We start from the raw sequence: 26,618 nt of genomic DNA on the forward strand, positions 1-26,618 counted from the left end.
GGTAACTCTTTTCATTTTCATTTTTCAACAGAGTGACCAATGCAAGAGCATAAATTGCAGAACTCCGGAAGCTTCTCGTACTCTACATCCACAAAGAATGCAAAGCCAATTCTCTCAACCAAAATTTTGTAGGTCAATTATTTCATCATATCTAGATCCATAAGAACACGAACAAAGTGTCTGAAGGGTCTTTCAAAGACAGATTTGTTTGTGGCTGAGTCGATGCAAATAGGTGTTCCTATGCTGCTAGCAATGGCAAAGATTATACGAGGTCTCCAGTATTCTTGTGAAAGCCCGTAAATCCTTATCCAAACTTGAGCAGAGGTCTGCTTGAGAGTTGCCGGCGTAAAGTCTTTGGACCAGGGAAATAACTTAAGGACACCTTGAGGCAAGTTCCAGGCACCCACAAATCTAACTTGTTGAACATCTTCCAAAGAAAAAAAAAAGCAAACTCAAAAAACCCCTTTCCCGGAGAAGTGATGCACCACTTACTAATAGAGGGCCAAAGTGTCGTGATTTTAACTTTCAGATTAGCCACAGTAAGAGGTGTTGATCCTTTCGACCAAACAATTTTGCCATGAAGATGGTGTTTGCAAGCTTCGAGCTTATATTCAAAGATAAGCTTGAGGGAATTGGCTTAGGGGGATGTCGCAGACGTTGTCAGAGACAACATTGGCAAAGGTTTTCAATACAACATTGTTTTTTAGCACGGGAATGGTTTCAGAAGTTGAAGGTGAAGAAAGGAGGGTTTCAGGGAATAGAAGAGAAGTTTCCATGGTGAGGGAACAGAAAAGAAAACGAGAACGAAGGCAGAGGTAGGGAGCAGACGAAGGTGGAGAAAATCAAAATACTGTTACCAGCCCGTGGACTAGCCGTTATCGGCCATTTCGACATTTGATGTCTAATTTGAGCTGTGAAGTAAAGCTGGAAGCAAGTTATAATCAAAGATAAGTGTATTTGAAATGTGTTTGTTTTAAATATAGTAAATTTCCTTGTGTAACATATAAGAGAAAATAAATCAAAAGGAAAAAAGTGGCCTAGTGGTCGGCCTAAATTTATATTTTAAATCTTCAATTAGTAAAGGACCCGTGCGTTCGCACGGGTCACGCAAAGTCAATATAAATATTAAATAAATATTATATAGTTATTATTATTAAATGTATATAAAAGTATATATGAATTGGGAAAAAAATGTTCCAATAATGATTGTCATATGAATACTAATTTAATTTATCAAGTTGTATATAATTATATGATATAGTATATACAGGGGCGGTTCCAACCTGGCCATGTGCCCAGGCTCAACTCATATTTTCTTTGTACTCCCCCAACTTAATATCCGATTTTTAGACAAAACCAGGGGAAAAATTAGTAAAAATAGGGTGAGAAAATTAAAATAGATGAATAACCAATGGTATAAAATTTTTGCTCAGGCTGCCTAAAATTCCTAGCTCCGCCACTGAGTGTGTGTGTGTGTGTGTGTGTGTATATATATATATATATATATATATATATATATATATATAATCGATTATATACCAATGCGTTGGCATAGGACACACAATATCGTTATAAATAATAAATAAATATAGTTTAACAAATTAATTAGTGTCGACTCAACAAAAATGTATATTTCAATAAAAAAAAGTAGTCATCTACCTGTGTGTTCGCAATGGTGATAGTTAAATAAAATTTATCTGCACTAATTAAATAAAATAATAATAAATAATTATAGAAATTTAGAAATACTGATAAATTTATCTTTTTCATAAAAAACTTATGTATATTTATACCATAATTGTCTCACGTTCTTTTATCAATTTTTTAATTTTTATAGCATTTTTTAGTATAACTGCTAACATTTTATCATTAATAAAACACTAACATTTTTTTGATAAATTAAAATTTTAATATAATTTATTAATTTTTAGCAATATTTTTAATTTATTAAATATATTACGTATATTTTTTTTAAAAAAAACTCAAATAAATTTATGAACAACAGCCACAAAAATTTTGAATGATAAAAATAAAATCATATTTAAAAAATAATTTTTTAACATTAATTGTAAGCCAGGTATAATATTAAATAAATATTTACTTTTATTTATTAGATTTGAAATAAAAAAATAAGTCATATCAAATTAAAAAGAGTTAAGTATTTTTTTCATATATGATGTCATCATATATGATAGGATTTTTCCATCCATTATACTTTTAAATAAATTTAGAAAAAGTCATTCTTAATTGACCAAATTACTTAATTTAAATAATTATTCAACCTCATTAATACACATATAATTATAATTAATCATTTCTGCTGTTACAAAATTTTAAAAATTGTAATAATAACTAAAAAATCTCACCTAATATCTGATGAGTAAGTCCTTTTTTTTTTTTTTTATTTGATATAATTTTAATGTTTAAAGTAAATTATATAAAAGTTGTCTAAAACTTGCAATATATATAATGAGACACTCAAAGTGAGAACACTTGATAATTATGAGAAATGAGAACAATTAATTCTGACCATTAAATTTAAATTTAGTAAAATTAATGGATTAGATTGAAATCTCATTCTATAATCCTCTTTAATAATCATCACCAAAACCAATTCACATCTATTTTAATATATAAAAATGAATTACTACCAAATTGCCTTAATTACCCTAATGACAAACAATAAAACATGGTTTTGCATACCCCTGAGCGTAATTTTACATTTAATCATGATTACATTCCAACAGTTTATTTAATGCAAAAGTTCATTATTGGAATATGTAAAAACGTGCACTGCATTCTATAATTTTATTGCATTGGAACATACATATTTAATAAAGCATACCTTTTCATTATTTCTCCCTATGTCTATATATTTTCGTATCAACTCAAACCACTGCATGTGTAAACTGTTCCATCTCCCTATTCCCTTTTTTCAAACAGCAGTGGAGCGGTAGGGTTTCTCTTCACCTTCCCCATTTCCATTATTTTTTCTCCATTCAACCTTACTGATATTTTTCTGTTACTTCCACTTCTTTTCTCAACAGAATATGAGCCGAAAGTTTTCCCCGATTAAGGATGTCAACGATTCAAAAGAAACATGGAGATTGGCCGTTCGAGTTGTTGATTTTTGGAGTGTTATCAACAGCAAGGGTAAGGAGCATCTGGAGATGGTTATAATGGACGTATCGGTAATGCTTCGTATTCTCTCAAATCGTTTATTAGCTTATTATATTTTTCAGTTATGATATTGTTGTTGTTTGTCATCATCAGGGTGATAGGATACAAGTTTTGATTCGTTCTGACCACACACCAAAATGGAAAGCACGAATACGCGAAAACATGTCTTGCATAATCAACAATGGAACTGTTTATGAAAACGATTTTCAGTGGAAGCTTTGTGATCACGACAAGAAGTTTGTGTTTATTGGTGGTACAACTGTGAAGGAAGTTGATGTTCAGAACCTTCCTCCCAAAAGATTTTTTTTCAAAGACTTTAATGATATTCTTGGAGGAAATTGTGAGATGAACCGACTTGAAGGTAAATATATTAGGTCATTTGATTTCTTCATACTACTATTTTGTTTATTATTACAGAAGTTGATTTTAACTTACTCTTTCACTCTGTTTTGTAGATATCATTGGTGTGGTTCAGGAAATCAACAATTTTCAATACAACAATTCTGGAAAAAAATCATTTGTTTCATTGAGTCTTAAAGACTTGAAGTAAATTATCTGAATTCAAATATTACAACTGTGTGCCATCATTATTATCTTATTGATATTTTTATGTTTATTTCTGCAGAGGAGTCATTGTTAACTGCACATTATGGGAGAGTTACGGAACAAAATTTTTGGACTTCTACCACGACGAAAAAAACAGTGGTGCTATTGTAATAATACTAACTCATGCAATGATAAAGGAATCACAAGGTTTGTATCAATAATCTCCTATTATTCAAATGTGATATCTCTCTGTAATAAATTTGATACTCTAATTTTGGTCTATTTCAGTCTCAAATGGATGGAGTGGATCTAAGTTGCTTATTAACGAAGACATTCCAGAGATAACTGAGTATTTATCAAAGTATACACAAGTTGTTATATTCTTAAAGTATAATAAGCTCCCTTAAAATTTATCATCATTTACATTCATTTTTGGTTCAATGTTTCAGGTTACCGTCAAATGAGCAGACTGAAAAGCCTTCGCAGTCTTCGAAGGGAATGTCTCTTTGGTCTGGTGCCTCTCAATTCACCCCAGTCGAAAGTTTTGTTCATAAGGCCAAGTGTATTTCTCTTAGTGAACTTTGCAAGGTGAAACAGGTACATGGTTATGACAAATTTCAAATAGTAAGATCAATATTATTTTATACAGATGATTTTTGTTAGAGTGTTGCATTTTTTTATATTCAACTTATTGTATCTTAGGACATGTTATGTGTTACTGTTGGAACAACTCAAAGATTTTTTGTCTCAAAACACGGTTGGTTTTATTATGGGTGTACTAAATGTTCTTTAAAGGCATCTGATGTGAACAATCCATACAAATGTTCATGTGGACAGAATGTAGAACATGCCATACCAAGGTTGTATTTTTCAATTTTTAATCAGATTAATTCATTTGCCATGTTTCAATATTTGTAGTGTTCTAATTGTATTTTCCTATGCATTTATGTAAAAAGGTATCGAGTTGACATATATGTAGTTGATGGTGATTCCAAATTTCGCTTTGTGTTTTGGGACACTGACTGTGCCGACATTATTGGAAAGTCTGCTGATAGTATTTATAAAGCAATGCTTGAGGTTCATTTTAATTCATTACCTATTTTAATATTTATTTGTATAGGAATGAAGTACTTACATTAAATATAATGTATAGGAAGGTGACGACGACCCAATGATATATCCAGATGATCTTGACATGCTACTTGGTAAAAAGATGGCGTTTAGGGCTAAAGTTCAGCCAACATTTGGCCAAGCATCTGTTTGGAAACTTTCTTATGATGAAGAGTTTGTAAAGGAAATTGAGAAAGATTATATTACTGATGAAGTATGGAAATTTTACTTTGAACATCTACATATGTCTATTTATCAATATTTGTATCTTAATCTTCATCTCAATCTCTGATCTGCAGGGAGATAGCAAATCTTTAAACCAAAACCCAGTTGTTGATCGTGTTGATGAATCCATTGTATGTTAATGTTGACTAAACTTTAGCCTGTTAATTACATTATTTTCTTTATACTTACTGTTAATTTGTTTTCTTCCAGGAGTCGTTGTCAGCATATGGAGAAAATGATCCTGATAAAATTGTGACCAATACTCCATCCAAAGGAAGTCCTGTTTATCTTGATGCTGTAGATTCTGAATTACAAGCGTATGGTACTACCCAGCTCTCAGGAACCAAGCCTGCAAAGAAAGTTAAGATTGAATCTGATGCATGAAGACTCCACCAGAACCATTTTAATTTCCATCATTATTGTTATTTTGTGATCTTTTCTTGACTGTTGTTTTAATGTTTTGGTACAAGATACACGAGTTACGATCCATGGATTAAATATCAATTATCATTTTGTCATATGATATCAAATATCAATTATCATGTTGGTTTTCTTATAATTTCTCTGTAGCAATGGTTTATTGTCTGTTGTTTGAGTTTAATATTGCATGATATATTGCCCGATTATACAATGCTAAATATATTAACTGTTGTTTGTGTTTAATATTGCGTGATATATTGTCCGATTATACAAACGATCCATATGAATTGGAAAAAAAGTTAGAATTAACCATCCTACATGATATTTCTTCTTACCTGCAAGTGAAAATTAATTTTTGAATAATAAATTGTATATCAGAATCGTTTTGATTTGCACAGTTTTTTTTCAATAAACCATAATTTTGGCAATGATATTTACAGTAATGTCTTGCATTATAAGTTCATTATTGACTTCTCAATAAACATAATTTTGGCAATGATATTCCTGTAATGCAAAATTTTTTAATTCATCAACTTGATTTGAATACTGCATGCATTATTTAAATAAAACATAACGAAATGTGTTTTACAAGTTTTTTAATGTGACTCTTGAAAACTGCACCAGCATTATGTCAACCATCATACCTACCTAACATATAAACTGTAACTTGCACTACATTCTTATCTTATTTGTGCACGCTTCATGCAATTATGGTTGCTTGGTGCATTCATTTTTTGCTTATTTAATGATTAAGTCACAATATTTTTAATTGCATACAATATTAATTATCATAAACTTTTCATATTCAGCTTTTTCCCTCCATAAACAAATAGTTTGGAGGGAGTCTTTGTCCATATATTTCCTGCTTCCCTGCATATTCAGCCATATTTTGCAGAATGATTGTAACTTCAAAGTAAAAAATCATGGAAAAGAAACAAAGCGATGAGCATGATCACTTCATGAATGTTATCAGAAGAAAAAGGCAATTTGATGCTAGACATCATAGAAAGCGTGTTCTTGGAGCTAAGAGAGCCAAGCGATTGGCGTCAATGAACAAAGAAAATGCATGTCAAACTCAACCCCCTGCTGATTCTATATCTTCGCATTTCAGATTACCACTATCTTCTATTTCTCCAAATATTCCAAGTTCCACCATAACTGATCGAAATACCCAGCAGAAAACTCACAGTATATCAACATTGAATACATTGGCAAGTTCATTAGCAAAAAAACGCCCAAGAGTTGTTTCTGTAAAGAACATTAACAATTTAGGAGTTAACCTCAGAAGGAGATTTGATAACGAGTTTATGAGCGGTGCGACAGCATCTTCAAGCCATACACCAAATCCAGATTCCAGCACCAACAAACTTTTCCAAGATGACAGTGAAGGGGATGAAGGTTCCGGTAATTCTTCAGATGGTAAGTAACTTTATTGTGATGGATTATTAACCGATATTGAATGTTCTTACATTTCACCAATATATAATAACATAATATTTTCGAACTCATTTTTACTATGTTGTTGTAGCCTGCAGTTCAGTTTCTAACTATTCAATGGACGAGCATGACGTAGGTTTTGACACTGACATTGAAGAAATAGATGTTCAAAGATCAGGTTGTATTTTATTGTATTGATATGTTTCTTTCTTTAAAAAATCATGATCTATTATGTTATTTTACCTGACAACTGTACATTTTTGTTTAGGAGAATACTACGATTTAGGTGACCCATCATGTGAGTGTCAGCAATGTGGTGCAAATATGTGGTATATGGAGAGGAAAAACAAGTCTCGACATTCTGCTAATCCTAAGTTCTCAATTTGTTGTGGAGAAGGAAAGGTTCAAATACCTTTGTTGAGACAACCTCCACCCGTATTGCAGAGCCTGTTGTTTGAACAAAACGAAAGTGAATCAAAAATATTCCAACAACAAATTCGTCTTTACAATATGATGTTCGCATTTACTTCTCCGGGTGCTAAAATGGACAACAGATTTAATAATGGTAGAGGTCCCCCTAACTATCGTATTCAAGGTCAAACATGTCATCGTATAGGCAGCATGTTACCTTTGCCAGGTGAAAAGGCCCGTTTTGCCCAACTATATATATTCGATACTGAACATGAAGTTCAGAATAGATTTGATATTTTCAGGTTTTTACTTTATATATCTTTGTTTCAACCCTGTATATTATTTTGTTGTTGCAATTCTCAACATTCTGAACTTTATACGTTGGATGATTTGCAGAAAAAGGGACGGAGTTGATATTAATATAGTTGAAAAGTTGTCTTCAATGTTATATGAACATAATGTTCATGCTCAGTCATTTAAGATGGCAAGGGATAGACTTTCTGAAGGAAATGTTGCAGATCTAAAACTCCGTCTCATTTCTGATCATCAAAATGATGGAAGAATATATAATCAACCAACAGTTTCAGAAGTTGCTGCTCTCATTGTTGGTGATGTTGATACTGCAGAAAAAAGGGATATTATAATGCAAAAACAATGTGGCCAACTTCAGAGAATAGATGAATATCACACTTCTTATTTGGGTTTTCAATATCCTTTACTTTTCCCTTATGGCGAAGATGGTTACAGACCAAACATACGGCATCGCAATAAAGGATCTACAACGGTTCGTAATGCAGAAACAACGACCACGGTATCGGAAATTGACGATGTTCCATGGGAGGATGCAACCAAAAGAAACAGACTTACAATCAGAGAGTGGTTCGCCTTTAGGATTCAGTCAAGAAAAAACGAGGCACAGACAATTCTCAGGTCAAGGAGGTTATTTCAGCAGTTTTTGGTAGATGGTTTTACAATGATGGAATCTGAGAGACTACGATGGTTAAGAAAGAATCAGTCAAAACTACGAGTAGGGAAGTATGATCATCTTGCAGATGCTAGGACAAATGGACATACACGTGGTGCAGCTACAGGGAAAAGAGTTGTCCTACCTTCGTCGTATGTTGGAAGCCGTAGATTTATGGATCAGTTATACTTCGATGGCATGGCAATTTGTAGTTATGTTGGATTTCCTGATTTGTTTATTACATTCACATGTAATCCCAATTGGCCAGAAATACAGCGCGTATTAAGTTCTGCAAATCTGAAAGCGTCTGATCGTCCGGATCTCATAACAAGAATCTTCAAATTGAAATTTGATTCGTTACTGTCCGATTTGACTAAAAAGAGTATCATGGGAAAGGTTCTTGCGTGTAAGTAATTTGTAACTTTGATTAATTTAATTTCCTTATTCATTTTTAATGTCATGTTATAAACCAATATGTTAATTTTATATTTGTAGATATGTACACAATTGAGTTCCAAAAAAGAGGGTTGCCCCATGCGCACATATTAATTTTCCTTCATCCGTCGAGCAAGTATCCAACACCCGCTGACATTGATCGTATCATATCAGCAGGAATACCAAACAAAGACACTGACGAAGAGTTATATAACTTGGTCAAATCTCACATGATACACGGACCTTGCGGAAATGCTTTTCGTAATTCTACGTGTATGAAGGAAGGAAAATGTTCTAAATACTTCCCTAAAGAATTCAGACGTGATACGATCGTTGATCAAGATGGATATCCGGTTTATAGACGAAGGGACAACGGACACACAGTTTCTAAGAATGGAATTAAGATTGATAACAGATTTGTTGTTCCTTACAATTCAAAGTTATTGTTGAAGTACAGAGCTCATATTAATATGGAATGGTGCAATCAAAGCACATCCGTCAAATATTTGTTTAAATACATCAACAAAGGATACGACAGAATAACTGCTGCAATTGTCATGAATGAAGATGGATCTGTTTCGCAACACGAAGCCGTCGATGAAATAAAGCAGTATATTAACTGTAGGTACGTTTCTCCAAGTGAAGCTGCTTGGAGAATTTATGGTTTTTCCATTCATGGAAGAAAACCAGCTGTAGAAAGACTTCACTTTCATGGGGAGGGGCAAAATTCTGTTTTTTATACTGATGTCAGTCCCATTACCAAAGTCCTTGATAAACCGAGCGTTACTGAGTCGATGTTTACTTCTTGGTTTGAAGCAAACAAGAAATACGACGAAGCGCGCCAACTAACGTATAGCAATTTTGTTTCAAAGTTTGTATACGTTAAGAAAAAGAGAGAGTGGAAACCCAGACAAAAGGGATACACAATTGGAAGACTAATTTGGGTTCCTCCAACTACTGGGGAGTTGTACTATCTAAGGATGATGCTAACACATGTCAAAGGACCGAAAAGCTACGATGAAATAAAGATAGTAAACAATGTTAGGTACGATACTTTCCGTGATGCATGTTTTGCTATGGGATTTATTGGGGATGATCGAGAATTCATAGCTGCAATAACAGAAGCATTTCATTGGGGTTCTGGACATTATTTGAGATTACTTTTTGTTCACATGTTATTGTCAAGTAGCATTAATAGGCCTAAGCATGTATGGAGTAAAACTCAACATCTGTTATCTGATGGAATTCTGTATTCTCAGCAAAGGATTGCAAACAACAGAGGTATATTTTCAATTATGATCAGAGTAATTAATTACACATAATATTACTATGCTATTCCAATATTTACCAACTATTTATTTATTTTTTTCATTTAACAGGTCTGCGACTAACAAATGAAGAAATTCTCAATCTGACGTTGATTGAAATTGAAAAACTTCTTCAACGCAGTAGAAAGAGTTTAAGTGATTTTCCTGGAATGCCAAAACCACATGGTTACATAATTGAGGAGCTTGGAAATAATTTAATTTACGAAGAGAGAAACTACGATCCTGCTGGACAACTTCAACAGTGTAATACGCTGTATAATAACCTCACAGGTGTAAATAATAGTTAACATCAATTAGGCAGAAGAATTTCATATTACTTAGAAACTTATATTTCTAATATGAAGCATCTAAAATATGTGTTGACTTTATTTCAGATGAACAAAGAGATGTATTCAAACAAATCTTGACGGCTGTTGATACCCAGAACGGAGGGGTATTCTTTTTGTATGGATACGGCGGTACAGGGAAAACATACATGTGGAGAACATTAGCTTCCTACATAAGATCAAGAAGACAAATATGCTTGACAGTTGCCTCTTCAGGTATTGCATCCCTTTTGCTCCCCGGTGGTCGAACGGCACATTCTAAATTTAAAATTCCGATCCCCACACTTGAATCTTCGACATGCAACATTAACAAGGGTAGTGACAGGGGTGACATGCTAAAACTATCAAAATTGATAATTTGGGATGAAGCTCCCATGTGTCACAAATTTTGTTTTGAAGCTTTGGATAAAACACTCAGAGATATCATGGGTGGAACCAGGTCATCTGATAAAATATTTGGTGGGAAGGTAATTGTGTTTGGTGGGGATTTCAGACAGATTCTACCGGTTATTCCAAGAGGCAGCCGTTCAGATATAATTCATGCAACTATCAATTCATCATACATTTGGGATCATTGTAAGGTTTTGAAACTTACAAAAAACATGAGGCTTCAGCAATCTGGGACGACCATATCGGCATCCGAGTTAGAACGGTTTTCAAATTGGATATTAAAAGTTGGAGATGGAAAACTAGCAGAACCTAACGATGGCTATGCTGATATTGATATCCCAGCAGATATTTTGATATCTAATTTTGATGATCCCCTTCGAGCCATATTCGAAAACACTTATCCAAATTTTGAAGCTAAATTCAATAATGTAGCTTTTCTGCAGTCAAGGGCAATATTGGCTGGAACAATTGACACAGTAGATGAAATAAATCACTATGTATTAGACAATCTTCCAGGTAATATTTAATTTTTTGTGAAAATTTATCCGACGATTTTTCACTTCCATCTTTAACAGATCATAATATAAAGGCACTGCATTTTCAGGGGATGAAAAAGAATACCTAAGCTCTGATTTAGTCGACACGCATGATGGTGATGGCAATGAATGTTTTGATGTTTTAACTCCTGAGTTTCTGAATGGATTGAGAACGTCGGGACTTCCTAATCATAGGATCAGATTGAAAGTAAATACTTCAATCATGCTGCTCAGGAATATTGATCAAGCAGAAGGCTTATGCAATGGAACACGTCTAATCGTTACAAGATTGGCTGATCATGTTATCGAAGCTAAAATCATTTCAGGCAAGAACATCGGCGGTATCATTTATATTGCCCGAATGGACATTACTCCAACGCAGACGCCATGGCCATTCAGGATGACACGAAGACAGTTTCCTATAACAGTCTGTTATGCTATGACTATTAATAAATCTCAAGGTCAGTCTTTGGATCATGTTAGCATATATTTGCCGAGGAGCGTATTCAGCCATGGCCAGTTATATGTTGCAGTTTCAAGAGTAAAGAGCAGAAAGGGCCTTAAAATCTTGATCCATGATAAGGAGAAACTTCCATTGACCACCACAACAAATGTTGTCTTCAAAGAAGTGTTTGAAAATGTGTAGTCTATAAGTTTTTGCAATATTTATGGACCTGTTGTTATTGGTATATGTTTTGTGCTCAGTTGCCTAAAATTAGCTTACAACTTAAACAACTTATTAACTGTCATGAATGGAAGATTTTATATCATCTTTGCATACTGATAATTTATTTTCATCTGTACAACTGGATTGAAAACTTACGATGAATGATAGCTGCCATAATATCAATGATTATAGATCATCATCAATTAAAAGATTAGCAAAGAAAAATATTCACGTTGATAACCATTATTTAAATCCATTACAGAGCCATCTGTGATTACAATCTAAGTACCATCAACAACAAATTTAAAGCTACAAGTAACATCTTTACATCCTAATCAGCTACTTTTTTCCCCAAGAACACAAACATCAGATCTGAATATGGAATCATGGAGAATTCTATGAAATCTCCAACTTGAAGGTTTTTTGACTTTGCAAATTCGTACCAACCAACTCCAATATGTTTCTCATACTCATTCCTGCCAGCCTTAAGAATACGACAGTGATATCCCTTTCCGTCAATAAGATCTACCATCCTTATTGCATTTTGGTCTTTACGAAAACATGTCCTTGATATTTCCATTGGAATATTCTGCATTATAACTTTCTACTTATTAACCCACGATATATATAGATCTATATACGGCAGTGGATTTTACTGGGTTTTGAACTTACCAGAGCATTTTGGCCTCGCATGTTCGCTTCTGTGACATTAGATTTCCACTTTACCTCCCCGGTGTGATCAGCCATGCATTCAGCTTCAGTAAGAAACCCATCTTTTATGAGTGTTTCAAACATCTTTTCCTGCTCTTGCTCAAACTCTTTGTTAATGTTATGAGCCCATTCAAGACTGTCTCTCTCAGGATCACTGAAACATATATTTTAAAGAATAACACTGCTATTAAGCAAAGAGACGAGAAAAAAGGGAATCCATTTATTTTATTACAACATGCATGCAAAGTATACTCACCTGCTTGATGGGGAAGGGACGAATGGAACTCCCCACTTCACCATATCAGAATTAAATTTTATAAGGACCTCAATTCTGATGCATTATGACAAAAAATTCTATATATAAACAGATAGTGATAACCCTTATTTTTTGGGCCAGACAACACTGATGGGCCTACATTTTTTATATGTACAAATATCCAGCATGTTTGGTAAACGAGTTTTAACGACAAAAAAGTAATTATTGCAATTTTTTTAGTAGTTATTAGATGTTACAAATCAGACCTTTAAATATACATGACACTATATTTCCTTCCATACATTTAATAAATATGTTTGCCTACATAAATTGAAGTTGCTATATATCTAAGCTGATTGTATAATATGTATTCTTTATAAACTGTAATTTGGTTTTAACATGGTAAATTGTTTATCAAACAAAATTTCTTAAAAAAACATTTCATATTAACTTTATAACTATTATATTTAGTTAATGTTTATAATGCATGTAAATAAACTATTCTAGCACACATGAGCCAATCATGATGGCCAATGTAAAGGAGCAACCATGAAGTATGTAGAACATTAAGATTTGCAAAACATATAACCATTCAAAAATTCCCAGGCCAGGAAAGTAGTCTTGATAAAGTCATTCAACATTAAAGCAAAAGTACCAACCCATAGGGGAAACAAAAAACATTGTTCAGATAAGTTATAAAAGTCACCACCAGATACACAAAATTCAAAGACTTTGGTCTTTGAAACTACTTCAACAACAGAAAAAAAAGCAAAGTTCTTCCACCACCTTTCAACAGCCCCATCATTTCTTCTTCATTGTAACATAAATGAAAGTGCCATGTTTCGCCAACTAACAAGTCAGTGTGTCGCCTTTCTTGAACCCTTTGGTCTTCGCATAGGCGTACCATCCTTTAGTCATGTATTTCTCAGCCGGACTCGGAGCCCCGTTGCGGTATGCCGTCTTCACAGTACACTTGAATTGTTGATACAAATCACAATCTCTAATAGTTACCTCCTTCTGATTACTTGCCAAGCAGTCTATTGCTATCTGCTTAGGGAAATGCTGCAACAACACAAATATTCATTGAATAAACACTTGAGATCTGCAAAGTATTAAAATATGAGGTCGATTTTCAGTATGCTTACCTGGACATTATCCTTTTTTACTCTTGAATTCTTTATAGCAATATCCCAGCAGTATGTTGGCTTTCCTCCCCACATTCTTATCCTAACATTTGAAACATTTTTCCCCTTCTTTGCAAGTTTCATTGTGCTCTTCTCACTCCCATCTGTAACAGATCTTAAGTTGGCAGTCCTTCCAAGATTTTTGCTATTAGTCCTCCTCTCAACTTCAGCTGCTTTCTTCCCAACTGTTTTATCAACAACAGTTTTGGACTTCTCAGTTTTTTTGTTAGTCTGTACATTATCGTTCGCAGAGACAAGGGGGACATCATCTTCTTCAAGCTTAACACTACTCATAGGAACAACAGTATTGTTGACATTTGGAACAACTGCAGGGACATTCTTGCAAGTTTCTGCAAATCTAACAGATTTCTTAGAATTTGCTTTACCCTTTCTAACCGACCTGACAGATGATTGTTTTACTGAGCCATCTTCAACCTCATCTACGAGTTTTTGAATTTCGTTCATTGCTGCCTCCTCACTGAAAGAAAAATTATAGTTGCATGAGCACATTATTAATCCCAAATACGGATTAACAACGCAACTATACCATAGACAGGGAATATTTGAAAGATTAACAACTTTAAAATATATATAACACCACACTATTGGCCCAGAATAAAACACCTATGCTTTATAGATTAACACAATCAGGCAAATAAACATTCGATACAACTTGACCCCCCACAACGTTACGAAGACCTGATCTGGGAAATATTAAACAGTAAACTCCATTCACATCATTCTCTATTAATTAAACAAATCTATTTTAGCATGCATCAGAAATAAAAAAACCCTAAAACCTAACTAGATCGCACATGAACTTTATGCCAAAACAAATAAATTAAATAGGAATTCATGTATCTAACCTGATAACTTCTTCTTCCTCATCTGATAACCACCCATACGCTGGCTTTCTTCCAAACCTCATCGTCGTCGTCTGTTGCTATCTCCAGAAGTGATGTAAGTTTTTTGATAAAGACCGGAATGAGAACGAGAGAAGTTGTGTAATGTAAACAGTCCAAAATATATTATAACTCAACTTTGCACGTTTCCTTTTTCTTTTCCCTAGACTTATTCAGTAAATGACCCCTATCTCAATCAATCATGACTGTTACCTATGATCCCCCGTGTAACCAAAGCATTTACTAATTCATTTGGAAACAACACTTTGTAGTCTAACGAAAAAAAGGCATTTAAGTTATCTCTATCTCTTAACTCCAAACATACATGCATACACTTTTTTTAAGCTTTACCTATTCCATGCAGTACACGTTTTTTTTATTTTGATTTCCTTTGTTTTTTTTATTACTTACTCTTTTCTAATTTTTCCCGCGTTTTAAAATACAAACATTATATATTTTTTATTTATATTCTAACTTTTAATTAAAATCCACTTTTTAGGAACAATAAATAGTTTCTATCAATCCTTCTTTATTTCAAATATTTATTTTTTTAAATCACATTTAATAAATCAAACAAATGTTATAATAATTAAAAATTTATGTAAATATTTGTTGATAAATACTCCATATATAATTATTGTCAAGATGTTTTTTTCAACTCACCTATCTATTATAAATCAATTACTCAATAGTTCATGAAAATAATATTTTATAATATTACTTAGCTTATTCATCCCACTAATTTTAAAATCCTATGGAAATAAATTTAAACAACCTATTACTATTATTTTTCAAAACTTTGTGATATATTAAAAAAACAATAGGAATTTATATATCTTTTCTTATACATACTTAACTCAGTTATAATTCATGTTACAATATTTTTTACACATGTTGACATCCTTATGTGTATTTATCAACATATATATTATTCATGATTTAAAATTTATGCAAATATTAGTTGATAAATAATCCATATATAATTCTTTTAAAAATATTAATTACACTTTAGAATATCTTTTACTAACAAAAGTTGTCAAGTTGTTTTTTTCCCACTCGCCTAATAAATAAAAATTAATTATACAATATAATATGAAATTTATAGTTTATAATATTACTTTGCTTATTGATCCCACTAATTTTAATATTATACGAAACATTGTTATTATTATTCTTCAACACTTACTAATATGTTTCAAAAACATTGGGAATTTATATATCTTTTTGTATACATACTTAACTGAACTATAATTCATGTTTCAAGATTTATTACACATATTGATATGCTTATGTGCATATTTCAATATATATATATTCCTCATTCTCCTATTAACTTGAAGTTTATGTTGAAAAATAAGTAAAATATTAAACATAACCAAATTATACTAACAGGAGTACATAAAGGATAATTTTAAACCATGCTCATCCATTTGATTTTCACACATTGTTGCAAAGCATATAAGTATTATATTGCAATTATAAAGTAGCCAGGATAACATTAGCTGTTTCAATCCAAAGAGAATTGATGAATAACAAACACAAAAAGTCTTAAACATAACATTAATCCACATACAACTGAAAAAGAAAAAAAAAAAGCCCAACAACATCATTCAAAACAATCTACTGTTCTTCCAAAACTTTGCCCTTCTTCATTCACCATAGCCATCAATACCCCAACAATACATCTTCTTTAAACCTGCAATACAACAGAATGATAATTTTTCTGTTAACTTCCAGAAACATACAATGACATCAACAAATAATTTAACATGTAAAAGATATTGCTAACCATTCTTTTCAGCTTCTCCACCAACTCTGTCCATATCATCCATTCTCTGTCATTCAAACAACATACACAGACTTAATGCTTAAATTTTAATTGAATTCATATAACCTAATATCATGCCTTTTCGAAAAATCGGATAATAAGATTCTTATACCTTTCATTTTCAAAGACAAACTTCCCAATATACACTGAATTGGATATTTCTATCATTCTGGGGTTTATCTCCAGTCCAACACTTCCCAGAACATCAGTTAAAAATTCGACGTCTTCAAGTACAGCGAACCTCAAACCAGCCCTCAATTCCTGATGCTTTCCCGACCACCTGATTCCAAGCATCTCATCCTGCCACACCCCTGCTATGTTCTGAATCTTACTTCCCCTTTGCCAGGCGCATGCAACACCATCCATCACATGCAAAGCCCACTCAGTGCACAACTTGGTAATGCGTTCTTTCTTCATCTTCAACCTCATCCGCAACATCTTCGATCTTTGCTTCATCCTCCTTTTAATCGCCAATCGTTGGAGACGGTCTTGAACCACAACAAATTTCATAGTTCTGCATAATCAGAAACAATCATGAACAAAAGTCACATTTCATAGAAAACAAACGAAAAATAGAGATTCGATTACAGAAAAAAATGACGAAGAGTACCTGCAAGCTTTCGCAACTTGGGAGAAGCTACCCATTTCTCTTCCCACTTACGGATTAGGTTACAGGATTTGGTACTTGAAGAGTGGAAAACTACTGTGTCGTTTCTACTATATATATTCAAAGTCCCATTACCTGTTAGACTTCCTTTTAGTAGGTAAACGTGCACAAGTTTTTGGAAACTGTTTAAATGCCTTTTTCTGTACATGCAGAAGTAAATATAATCATCTCTTTTTAATAGTAATAATTAATTTCACACCATAATATAAAAGTCAAAATTTTTTATTGGGTGGGAAAATATTTGCTTGATTTATATTTATTATATAATGTAATACAAATATTTAATTATTTGATTGCATAGATTATTAAACATGTTAGTCCATCTAACATGACTTTATATTTATAGCAAAAAACAAATTAAAAATACCTATTTAAATTTATATTAAGTTTATAATTATCATTGAAGAAATTGTTTATCTTAATTAATATATTATTTTATATAATTCTTTAACCATAAATATATTATTTTTGATTCTTTATTTCTACCGACTTTACGTGACCCGCTATTTCACAATAGTACATCATTACTACAGTATCTAAATATTTATTTATTTGATTGTTTTTTTTTTTAAATAACTTTATCTTTTCATAGTTAAATTTGTAATCAACTATAATAATTAATTATTTCTAATACTATTTTATTTTTTATCCAACATAATTTTCATATTGTAAACAAATACAATTTGATACATTAAATTAATATGGATATGCTAATCATTAATTAAGATTTTTTTTTGCTTATTTATTATATATTTTATTAGAATTCTTTAACCATAACCATATTAAATGTATTTACTATTTATACCGACTTTACGTGACCCGTGCGGGCGCACGGGTCCTTTACTAGTTTCACAAAAAACACAAGAAAGATTTGAGGAAGAATTAAGAATACCTCTTATCATAAGAGAGTCTCTAGTAGGAATCTTGTTTTTTGAAGCATATCTACCCAAAAGCCTTCACTTTAAGAGGCACATCCGCATTCCAAATAGAAGTCAAAACACAATCGAATCGATTAGCCGGACTGCAAGGAATGCTAGATTTTCGTAACTCCCTATAACACGAGGAAACAGAGAAAACACCATCAGCCGCCAATGTCCAAAAATCTGAATCCGCCCTGGAAGCATCATCCTTATGCGCTGGTAGCAGCTGCCCCAAGGCTGTCTGCCCCATAACAATACTCGGTTGAGTCGAATATTGGATTCTGAAATCTCCCTAATGCCACACACCGTCTAACCAACCACCCATGTCGAAAACTGAGATGTCCTGCAAAAGAGATAAGTCAAACATTTCCGAAAAAATCTCCTTTAAAATTCCCGCTTCCGACCATAAAGCATGCCAAAAGGAAATAGAATGACCATGACCGATATTAAATTTAAGACTCTTCACTAAAAAGTCTTTCGGAAAGCTTTTCTACAAAGAAGTGATGTCCAACCACCATATGGATCTATTTTTCCTTGTAGCATTCTTCTTTTCTCGTACCAACGCTTTTAACTCCACATCCCCATATCTCGCCTTCAAAACTCTATACCACAAGGAATCCAAACCTTCAAAAATTCGCCACCTCCAATTCAAGAGAAGCGCTATATTGAAATCTTACATACTTCTTATACCAAGACTGCCTTTATCCACCGGAAGACACACTTCTTTCCAACTCAACCAATGAATTTTACGCTTCTCCTCCGTCCCTCCCCACAAAAAATTACTTTGAAGTTTATTGATCTCCGCTATCATCTTCTTAGGGGATTTGTAGAAAGATAAGGTGAAAATCGCCAAACTACTCAAAACCGATTTTTCAAAAGAGTAATCCTCCCACCGAAACTAAGCCACCTCCCTTTCCAAGAATTCAACCTTTTTCTAATGTTATCCAAGAGCGGTCTCAAAGATGAAGCCCTTCTAGGATTAGAACCGATGTAAATACCAATGAATTTGAACTCTTTAGCCTTCATCCTACAAGAAAGAAAAGAAGTTGCCACATCCAAAAAATGCGGATTAATATTAATACCAATGATTTTACTCTTATGATAATTGATACCTAGGCCTGATAGCAATTCGAAACCTTTCAAAACCGACTTAATGGCCCAAAGATGATTCCAACTCCCATCTCCTACCAATAAAGTGCCATCCGCGAATTGAAGTATATCTATGAAACATCTCCCGTTCAAGTTGTAACCCACAAAATCACCATTTTTAACCGCCTTATTAACCAAAGCCTTTAAGACATCCACCATGATAAAAAAGAGGAAAGGAGAAATAGGATTCCCTTGAAGAAGACCCCTTTCCACATTGAATTTCAAAGTAGGACTACCATTGATAAGAATTGGCATCTTACTCGAGAACACCAAAGCTTCCATCCATTTCATCCACACCGACACAAATCCCATCATCCTCATCATATATCTAAGGAAATTCCAACTAACTTTATCATAAGATTTTTTGAAATCCACCTTAAAAAGGAGACATTCCTTTTCTTCCCTAGTAGCATAGTTCACTAACTCATTAGCTGCAAGAACGCCATCAATCATTTGTCTTCCCGGAACGAAGGCACTTTGGCAATTTGAAATTATCGAAGAGAGGACCTTCTTAATTCTACTATCCAAGACTTTAGATATGATTTTATGGATACACCCCACCAAGCAAATAAGGCGATACTCATCAAGACCCAACGGATTAGAGGACTTCGGAATAAGAGCAAGAAAAGAAGAGATAATAGACTTTGATAACACCGCTCCATTGTGGAAATCTCTAAAACACATAAAAACATAATCTTTTAAGAAAGACCAACATTTTTTGAAAAAGAGAAGAGTAAAACCATCCGGGACCGGGCTCTTAGAACCATCACAACTCCATATCGCTTCCTTAATCTCCATCTCCGTAAACGAATGCTCCAAACCTAATCTCTCTTCCGAGCTCAACGAAATAAGAGAGATCCCATCCAATAAAGGTCTATCAAAACTCACTTCTTTGAATTTGTCTTCAAAATGATATCTAACCGCCTTCTTAACCTCCCTCACCGAATTCATCATTCTGCTACTAGAATTAATGAAACTAATATGGTTTCTACTCCTTCTCTCCTTCATCACTCTTTGAAAAAACTTGCTATCATTCAACCCTTTTAATCGTGCCTTTTGAATGAGCATATTCTCTTTTATCTTAAGATTCAACCATATTTTCTTGTTTGCCTTTGTTTTAATTTCACTGTCCTCCTTATCCCACAACTCCAAATCATCCGATACATTCAATTCCCTAACACCTTCCTCCACCGCCATGTCATATTTCCCAAAAAAAATTATTCCACCATTTCCACTTATCTTTAACAAGACGTAATTTCTTCTTCAAAACAAAGTCGCCTCTACCACTCACCTCTAACTCCAACCACTCCTTCTCGACAAAAGAAATAAAGCCTTTGACGGAAAACCATTCATTATTGAACTTGAACGGTTTAGGACCCCAATCCTCATTATCAACAATCAACCACACCAGAAAATGGTCCAAAACATCCCTCATACCAACCAATTGCCCAACTACTCCCCAAGACGAAACAATGATATTAGAAACGAGGAACCTATCAAGCCTACTCTTAGATTTTCCGTCTCCGCTAAACCAACTAAACTTCTTTCCTTTGCTAGGAATATCCACCAACCCACTCTCTTCAATGAACTCCGAAAAATCCCTCCATTCCACATTATTACCACCCGATGCTTGACCTACTCTCCCATTCCTCTTCTTAACCGCATTGAAATCTCCCACAATAATCTATTCACCAACATTATGTCTTTGTTTCAAATTCAATAATTGAGCCCATAATTCACGTTTAGCCACTAAATAACAAGAAGAGTAAACATTAACAATCTAATAAGTACCTCCATTCCACGAAACCTTGTTTCCAAGATAACCGTTGTCGTGAAAGCTCGAAATGCCTGAAACCAAATGATTCTTCCAAAGAGTTAAAAGACCACCCGACATTCCATTCGCCGCTGAAAAAGAAAATATGATATCTTCCCTCCCCCAAAAGCTATTAGCAACCGATTCCGAGACCTCCTTCAATTTTGTTTCTTAAACGAGAAACATGTCCGCAGACCCATTATGAATAATGCTACTAATTCTTTTCCTCATAATCAAGCTACCTCCACCCTTTATATTAAAAGTTCCTACTATCATTTGGACAGACTTGTTTTCTCCTCCTGGCCCTCATTTTTCTTTATCTCTTGGCAGTTTAATTCTTCAGTTTTTTCCTCCACAACCCTTCTTGCTTCGGCCGGAACCACCCAAAGTTTAGCAATCAAGCACCACAATTTACCATCCGAAGAGAGTCCAAAGTTTGATGTAATCCTATGGTTTCACCTTACTATACCAGACTCAGTTGTTTTAGCTTCTGTTCACTCTACTATCTCATTGTTATTATTTGCTAAATTAGAAGATTGAGGAGGAAAAGACTTACGTAGTAAAGGTCCATCAAAGCTGGAGGGGCCCAAAAAATTATTTGAAGTCAGCAGCAACACCTTTTTTCTGAACTTGGGCTTATGGTATAAACGAGACAAAGGTCCGCCGATATCACTTAATTTTTTGAATCTCTTCTTTTTGTTTCTTTTTGATTTGTTGTAAAGTGTAACGTTGTCAACTGCGGTAACAGGGGAAGTAAATTGTGTGGACCCCGTAGAAAGGAAAAAAGTCTCATTTTCTTTTGAAGAATTAAAAGAAGGTTCAGAGATTGGATCAGAAGTAGCTTCACCTTTTTCAAGATTTAGCCTTTTTGCCTCCCACACTTCCTTCAATGCAAAATCAAATGAGAAACCATCTATCCCATCCTCTGCCACCTTTTCCTTGATCACCGCTACTGTTTGAACATCTTCCACCTCCGTATCTTTGCCGAACTCCTCCACCACTGCCTGCGATTTCTCCTCCCCACCCTTATCAATTTCCTCTCCATTTGAATTCGAAGAGCCACAACTAGTTACAGAGACTTTATCAGCTAAGGTTTCTTCATCGGAATTGGAAAAGAACTCGTCAGAGCTGGCATACGTAGAAACCTTAATAGAAAGCGATTGCTTAATAATACGGACTGGACCATAAGTATCCTCATGCAATACCAAAGAATATGCCCCACCGTCAATGTCCACCACCATGTGTTCTTTCAAGGAGAAGGTAAAAGGCACTTTGATCATTATTCTTGCAATGTCCATGTTGTTTCCCGACATCGTTTCCTCATCCACACATATATAAGTACCTAAAATCTCAGCAATTGATCATTATAGTATATGTTAAAAGTTCTATATTAGATTATACAATGGCTTCAACATATCTTTGTAAGTGAAAATACATTATAACCTTACAAGTCAATTTTGTAAGATTGAGTTAGACACCCAAAGTTCTAATATGGTATCAGATTTCTGCTATGGCTTGAATGAATATTTTAAATAGAAATTCAGTAGCTATAGTTAATTTTAATCCATGTTAGTTACATATATGGAATCGTGAGAGAATTTAGAGTAATTTTCATGTTTACATCTTGGCCATTGGTTGAGAAATGAGATAGTTGGAAATTCAATAATCCAACGAGCTTGAGGTTGAAGATGAATATGGTGGTGGCGCCATTTTTGAAACTCAGAAGTAAGTTTATTATATTTTGAGTGGTATGTGTGTTATAACTTGAAATCATCGTTTTCCCTAGTGGCCACAGCGCGCGTCCAAAGTCTCTCTTGCCTCAGGTCTGGGGTTTGATCCCCCCTAAGACCTTTTTATTCATTCATTTTCTCAAATCATTTTTTTCAAATCTTGTTTGCAAATATTATTAAATGCTTTCCTTCCTTTGACACACTGAGCATGTATCTCAGTTGGCTTTGATTTGTGTTGGCTCCCCATGTGGCATGGATTCAACTCTTGCTGAAAACAAAAACAAACCTTTATGCTATTTTTCCTTTCATTTTTTTCACAACTTCACTTAATCATTTCACATATCAAAATTAATCATTTTCACTTGATTTTTCACACACTTCTCATTTATTCTACCTATTTTGAGAATATCCAAAAAAATCACAAAAATAATATTTATTTAATATGTTTTTATTAGGTTTAAAATGGAGTATTTTTAAGTATTTTAAAATATACTTTCTTTTGATTTTTCAAAACCAAACCTTTTGTAAATATTCTTTGTGAACAAACCCTAATTAATTAGGTCCTAATTAAGTGTAGATATTATATCTTACCTTAATTTGGTTGTTTTATCATTCAAAAACTATTTTCTTCAAATACCGATTAAACAGACAGTTAGGGTTTCAACAACAACAAACCCTACATTTTAAAATCAATTACAATTCATTTCAAATATTTCAAATCTCTTGGGCCTCTCCTGGAGTATAAGTCCCAACCCCTTTTTTAATTTTTAGTTCATTTTCATTTTCAATTCAATTTCAGTTCAAAACAGTTTTCGAACATCAAAGTTCTTTCAACTGTTTTTCATAAACAGTAAAGGTTCATATGAAATTTTGTTTTGTACATACTTGTCTGTTTTTCAAAACCTTGTCTTCTGTACAAAACCTTCTCATCTGTTTTAATACTCTGGTACTAGGAGGGGCATTATTCCCGGTGAAACTGCTCCTAGACCATTTTAGGCCCCTCTTCTGAGGTATAAGTCCTAAAGCCTTCTCTTCTTCTATTTTCATCTTTTTTCCAAAATAAAACTCTGGTACTAAGAGGAGCATTATTCCCGATGAAACTGCTCTTAGACCTTTTGGCTCCTCTTCTGAGGTATAAAACTCCAAACTTCAATTCTCCTTTTTCAAAGTTTTCAACTATTTTCAATTCAAACTTCAATTTCATTTTCAATTCAAACATTCAACTATTTTCAAATAAAGCATTCAACTGCTTTTCAATAAAAACTGTTCATTGAGGTTTTGTACATACATCTTTGAGCCTCCTCTTCATCCAGGTAAGTGTTTATAGCTTTCATTTACTGCTTTCAAAATACCTGTTCAATATAACCTATAAATATATACTGTTTAAATCTTCTTCTGAGAAAAACCTTACGAAAGATAAACATATATATATATATATATATATATATATATATATATATATATATATATATATATATATATTATAGGACTATGACATAGGATTGAAAATGTCTTCCCGGTGAAGGCTCTTTCCTAATAGAATAACATAGTTTCAACCTCAAGATGAATTATTCCCGGTGAAACATCTTGAAAAAAAGCCTTAAAACAAAAATAGGGCACATCCACACAAGAGGAAATATTCCCGGTGAAACCTCTTCCCATTTTCCTAGAGCCAAACTAGTCAAGTCAACATAGCTTTCTATTGTGCTATAACAAGGACCCTCACTGACCCTCGATGACCTTCGATTAGACTCCTCTTGGGCTTACAATACAAGGACCCACGGGCTTCTTATAAGCATCCCTCAACTTCCTCTTGAGCTTGAATACAAGGACTCTTCAGGCTTCCTAAAAGCATAGGGCAGGTCTTTAGTCACCTTTACCATTGTGAGAAGACAAATCCTTAAAATTCACAATCACAATCGTTCAAGTGTTCAATCACAATCATTCAAGTGTTCATTCAAACTCAGTCATTGAGTCTTCTTCCCTATAGAGTCATAGACATGGAAAGTCTTAACTCTCAAACATCTTCATTCATCCTTAGTTCAACCTTAGTAATGAGAGACATGGACAGACTCTGTCACCCACCTCTCTCTTCTCTAAGCAGAGTCTACAGGATTTCAAACCTCTGAGTTCACCTATCCAGCTGTATCAATCCTTGGATTTCAATTCCTCAGCTGAGTTAGCTACAACCTTGGGCTTTGTACAAGGCAGAAAAAAGAGTCTTTCCATGTGTCAAGAGATTCGATACCTTTAGGTCTTTCCCCACTAAGTTAGCCACAACCTTGGGCTTTGTAAAAGGCAGAAAATAGAGTCTCCTTGGTGAGCAGTTAGCCACAACCTTGGGCTTTGTACAAGGCAGAAAAAAGAGTCTTTCCCTGTGTCAAAAGATTCAATATCTTTGGGTCTTTCCCCACCGAGTTAGCCACAACCTTGGGCTTTGTACAAGGCAGAAAATAGAGTCTCCCTTGTTAGAGTCGGCCACAACCTTGGGCTTCGTACAAGGCAGAAATCCCTTTCATATAATCAATGGATTCAAACCCCCTGAGGGCCATTCCTCAGCTAAAACCCCATCCTTCACACCATCCTCACCAGGAAAAACAATAATCCCCAGCAGGATTAGCCTCAATCTTGGGCTTTGTACAAGACACCAAAACAACCTTCACACATAAACCTTTCAAAACCTCACATAGTCTTCCTCAATCTTGGGCTTTGTACAAGACACAAATCACCAAACAGCCTTTCATATAATCTTCGACTGAGTCAATTTCATGTCTTAGGCCATACATCCCCTAAGAAAATCCATTCAAAACAGGAGTAAGCTGGTCTCCTATAATCTCCAGAGAGTCAATCTAAACCAGAAACGAGTCTAATCCCCTGGAAAGGGTTAGCCTCCAATCAAAACCTTCAATAGACCAAATCCTCTGGAAAGGGTCAGCCTCCATCAATCTTTCCTCCTCAGTAGAGTGAAAACCCCTGGAAAGGGTTAACCTCCATCAATAAATCCTCAACAGAGTAATATCCCCAATAGGGTCAACCCCAATTATGAACTTTCATCTATCAATTTTCGCTCAATAAAAGTAAACGCCCTAGTAAGTTCAGCTTCCCACCAAGAGTCAGCCACAATTTTGGGCTTAGTACAGAACACATACTTACTTCATGTCAAAAACTTCCCTAGTGGAATCATCCCCTTAGAGTCAGTCTCAAACTGTTAGTTTAAGCCTTAAGCTAGGGCCTCGTTCAAGCCAGTCAAATTCAGATCTCTCATACAGTAGATAGACATGATTTATCTCTACAAAGAGACATTTCTCCTATTTTTCCACATTCAAACATCCAAACATTTTCAGTTCACTTTCAAAATATTTTCCCATTTAGATTGACTGGATGCACTGCTCTGTCGACTTCACGTCCAGACTGTCGTCTCTCTAAACTGGTTAAGAATTGTTTTTTCATTCAAGAGACTGTGACTGGCATATTTACTTCATC

At 34.0% G+C, this 26,618-nt stretch overlaps 2 protein-coding genes and 1 long non-coding RNA gene across 3 annotated transcripts; all 3 read left to right on the top strand.

Moving 5' to 3' along the window:
• The first annotated feature begins 3,805 nt into the window (after nt 1-3,805).
• Nucleotides 3,806-4,256, top strand: LOC131611363 (uncharacterized). The gene is made up of 3 exons (XR_009286869.1): nt 3,806-3,933; nt 4,015-4,087; nt 4,176-4,256. It is a non-coding gene; the product is annotated as an uncharacterized LOC131611363 (long non-coding RNA).
• A 175-nt stretch (nt 4,257-4,431) lies between these two features.
• On the top strand, nt 4,432-5,445 carry LOC131613402 (uncharacterized). Its single transcript, XM_058885076.1, has 5 exons — nt 4,432-4,586; nt 4,683-4,803; nt 4,880-5,050; nt 5,136-5,192; nt 5,272-5,445. The coding sequence occupies exons 1-5, from the start codon at nt 4,432-4,434 to the stop codon at nt 5,443-5,445; spliced, it is 678 nt and encodes a 225-aa protein (XP_058741059.1).
• Nucleotides 5,446-6,404: 959 nt separating this feature from the next.
• LOC131613403 (uncharacterized) lies at nt 6,405-11,954 on the top strand. Its single transcript, XM_058885077.1, has 9 exons — nt 6,405-6,900; nt 7,010-7,096; nt 7,187-7,631; nt 7,726-8,113; nt 8,171-8,699; nt 8,789-10,009; nt 10,108-10,326; nt 10,431-11,288; nt 11,377-11,954. Exons 1-9 carry the CDS (start codon nt 6,405-6,407, stop codon nt 11,952-11,954), a joined length of 4,821 nt encoding a protein of 1,606 aa, XP_058741060.1.
• The last annotated feature ends 14,664 nt before the right edge of the window (nt 11,955-26,618 follow it).

Source organism: Vicia villosa, linkage group LG6 (assembly GCF_029867415.1).
Source record: "Vicia villosa cultivar HV-30 ecotype Madison, WI linkage group LG6, Vvil1.0, whole genome shotgun sequence".
In the NCBI taxonomy this organism is placed as follows: domain Eukaryota; kingdom Viridiplantae; phylum Streptophyta; class Magnoliopsida; order Fabales; family Fabaceae; genus Vicia; species Vicia villosa.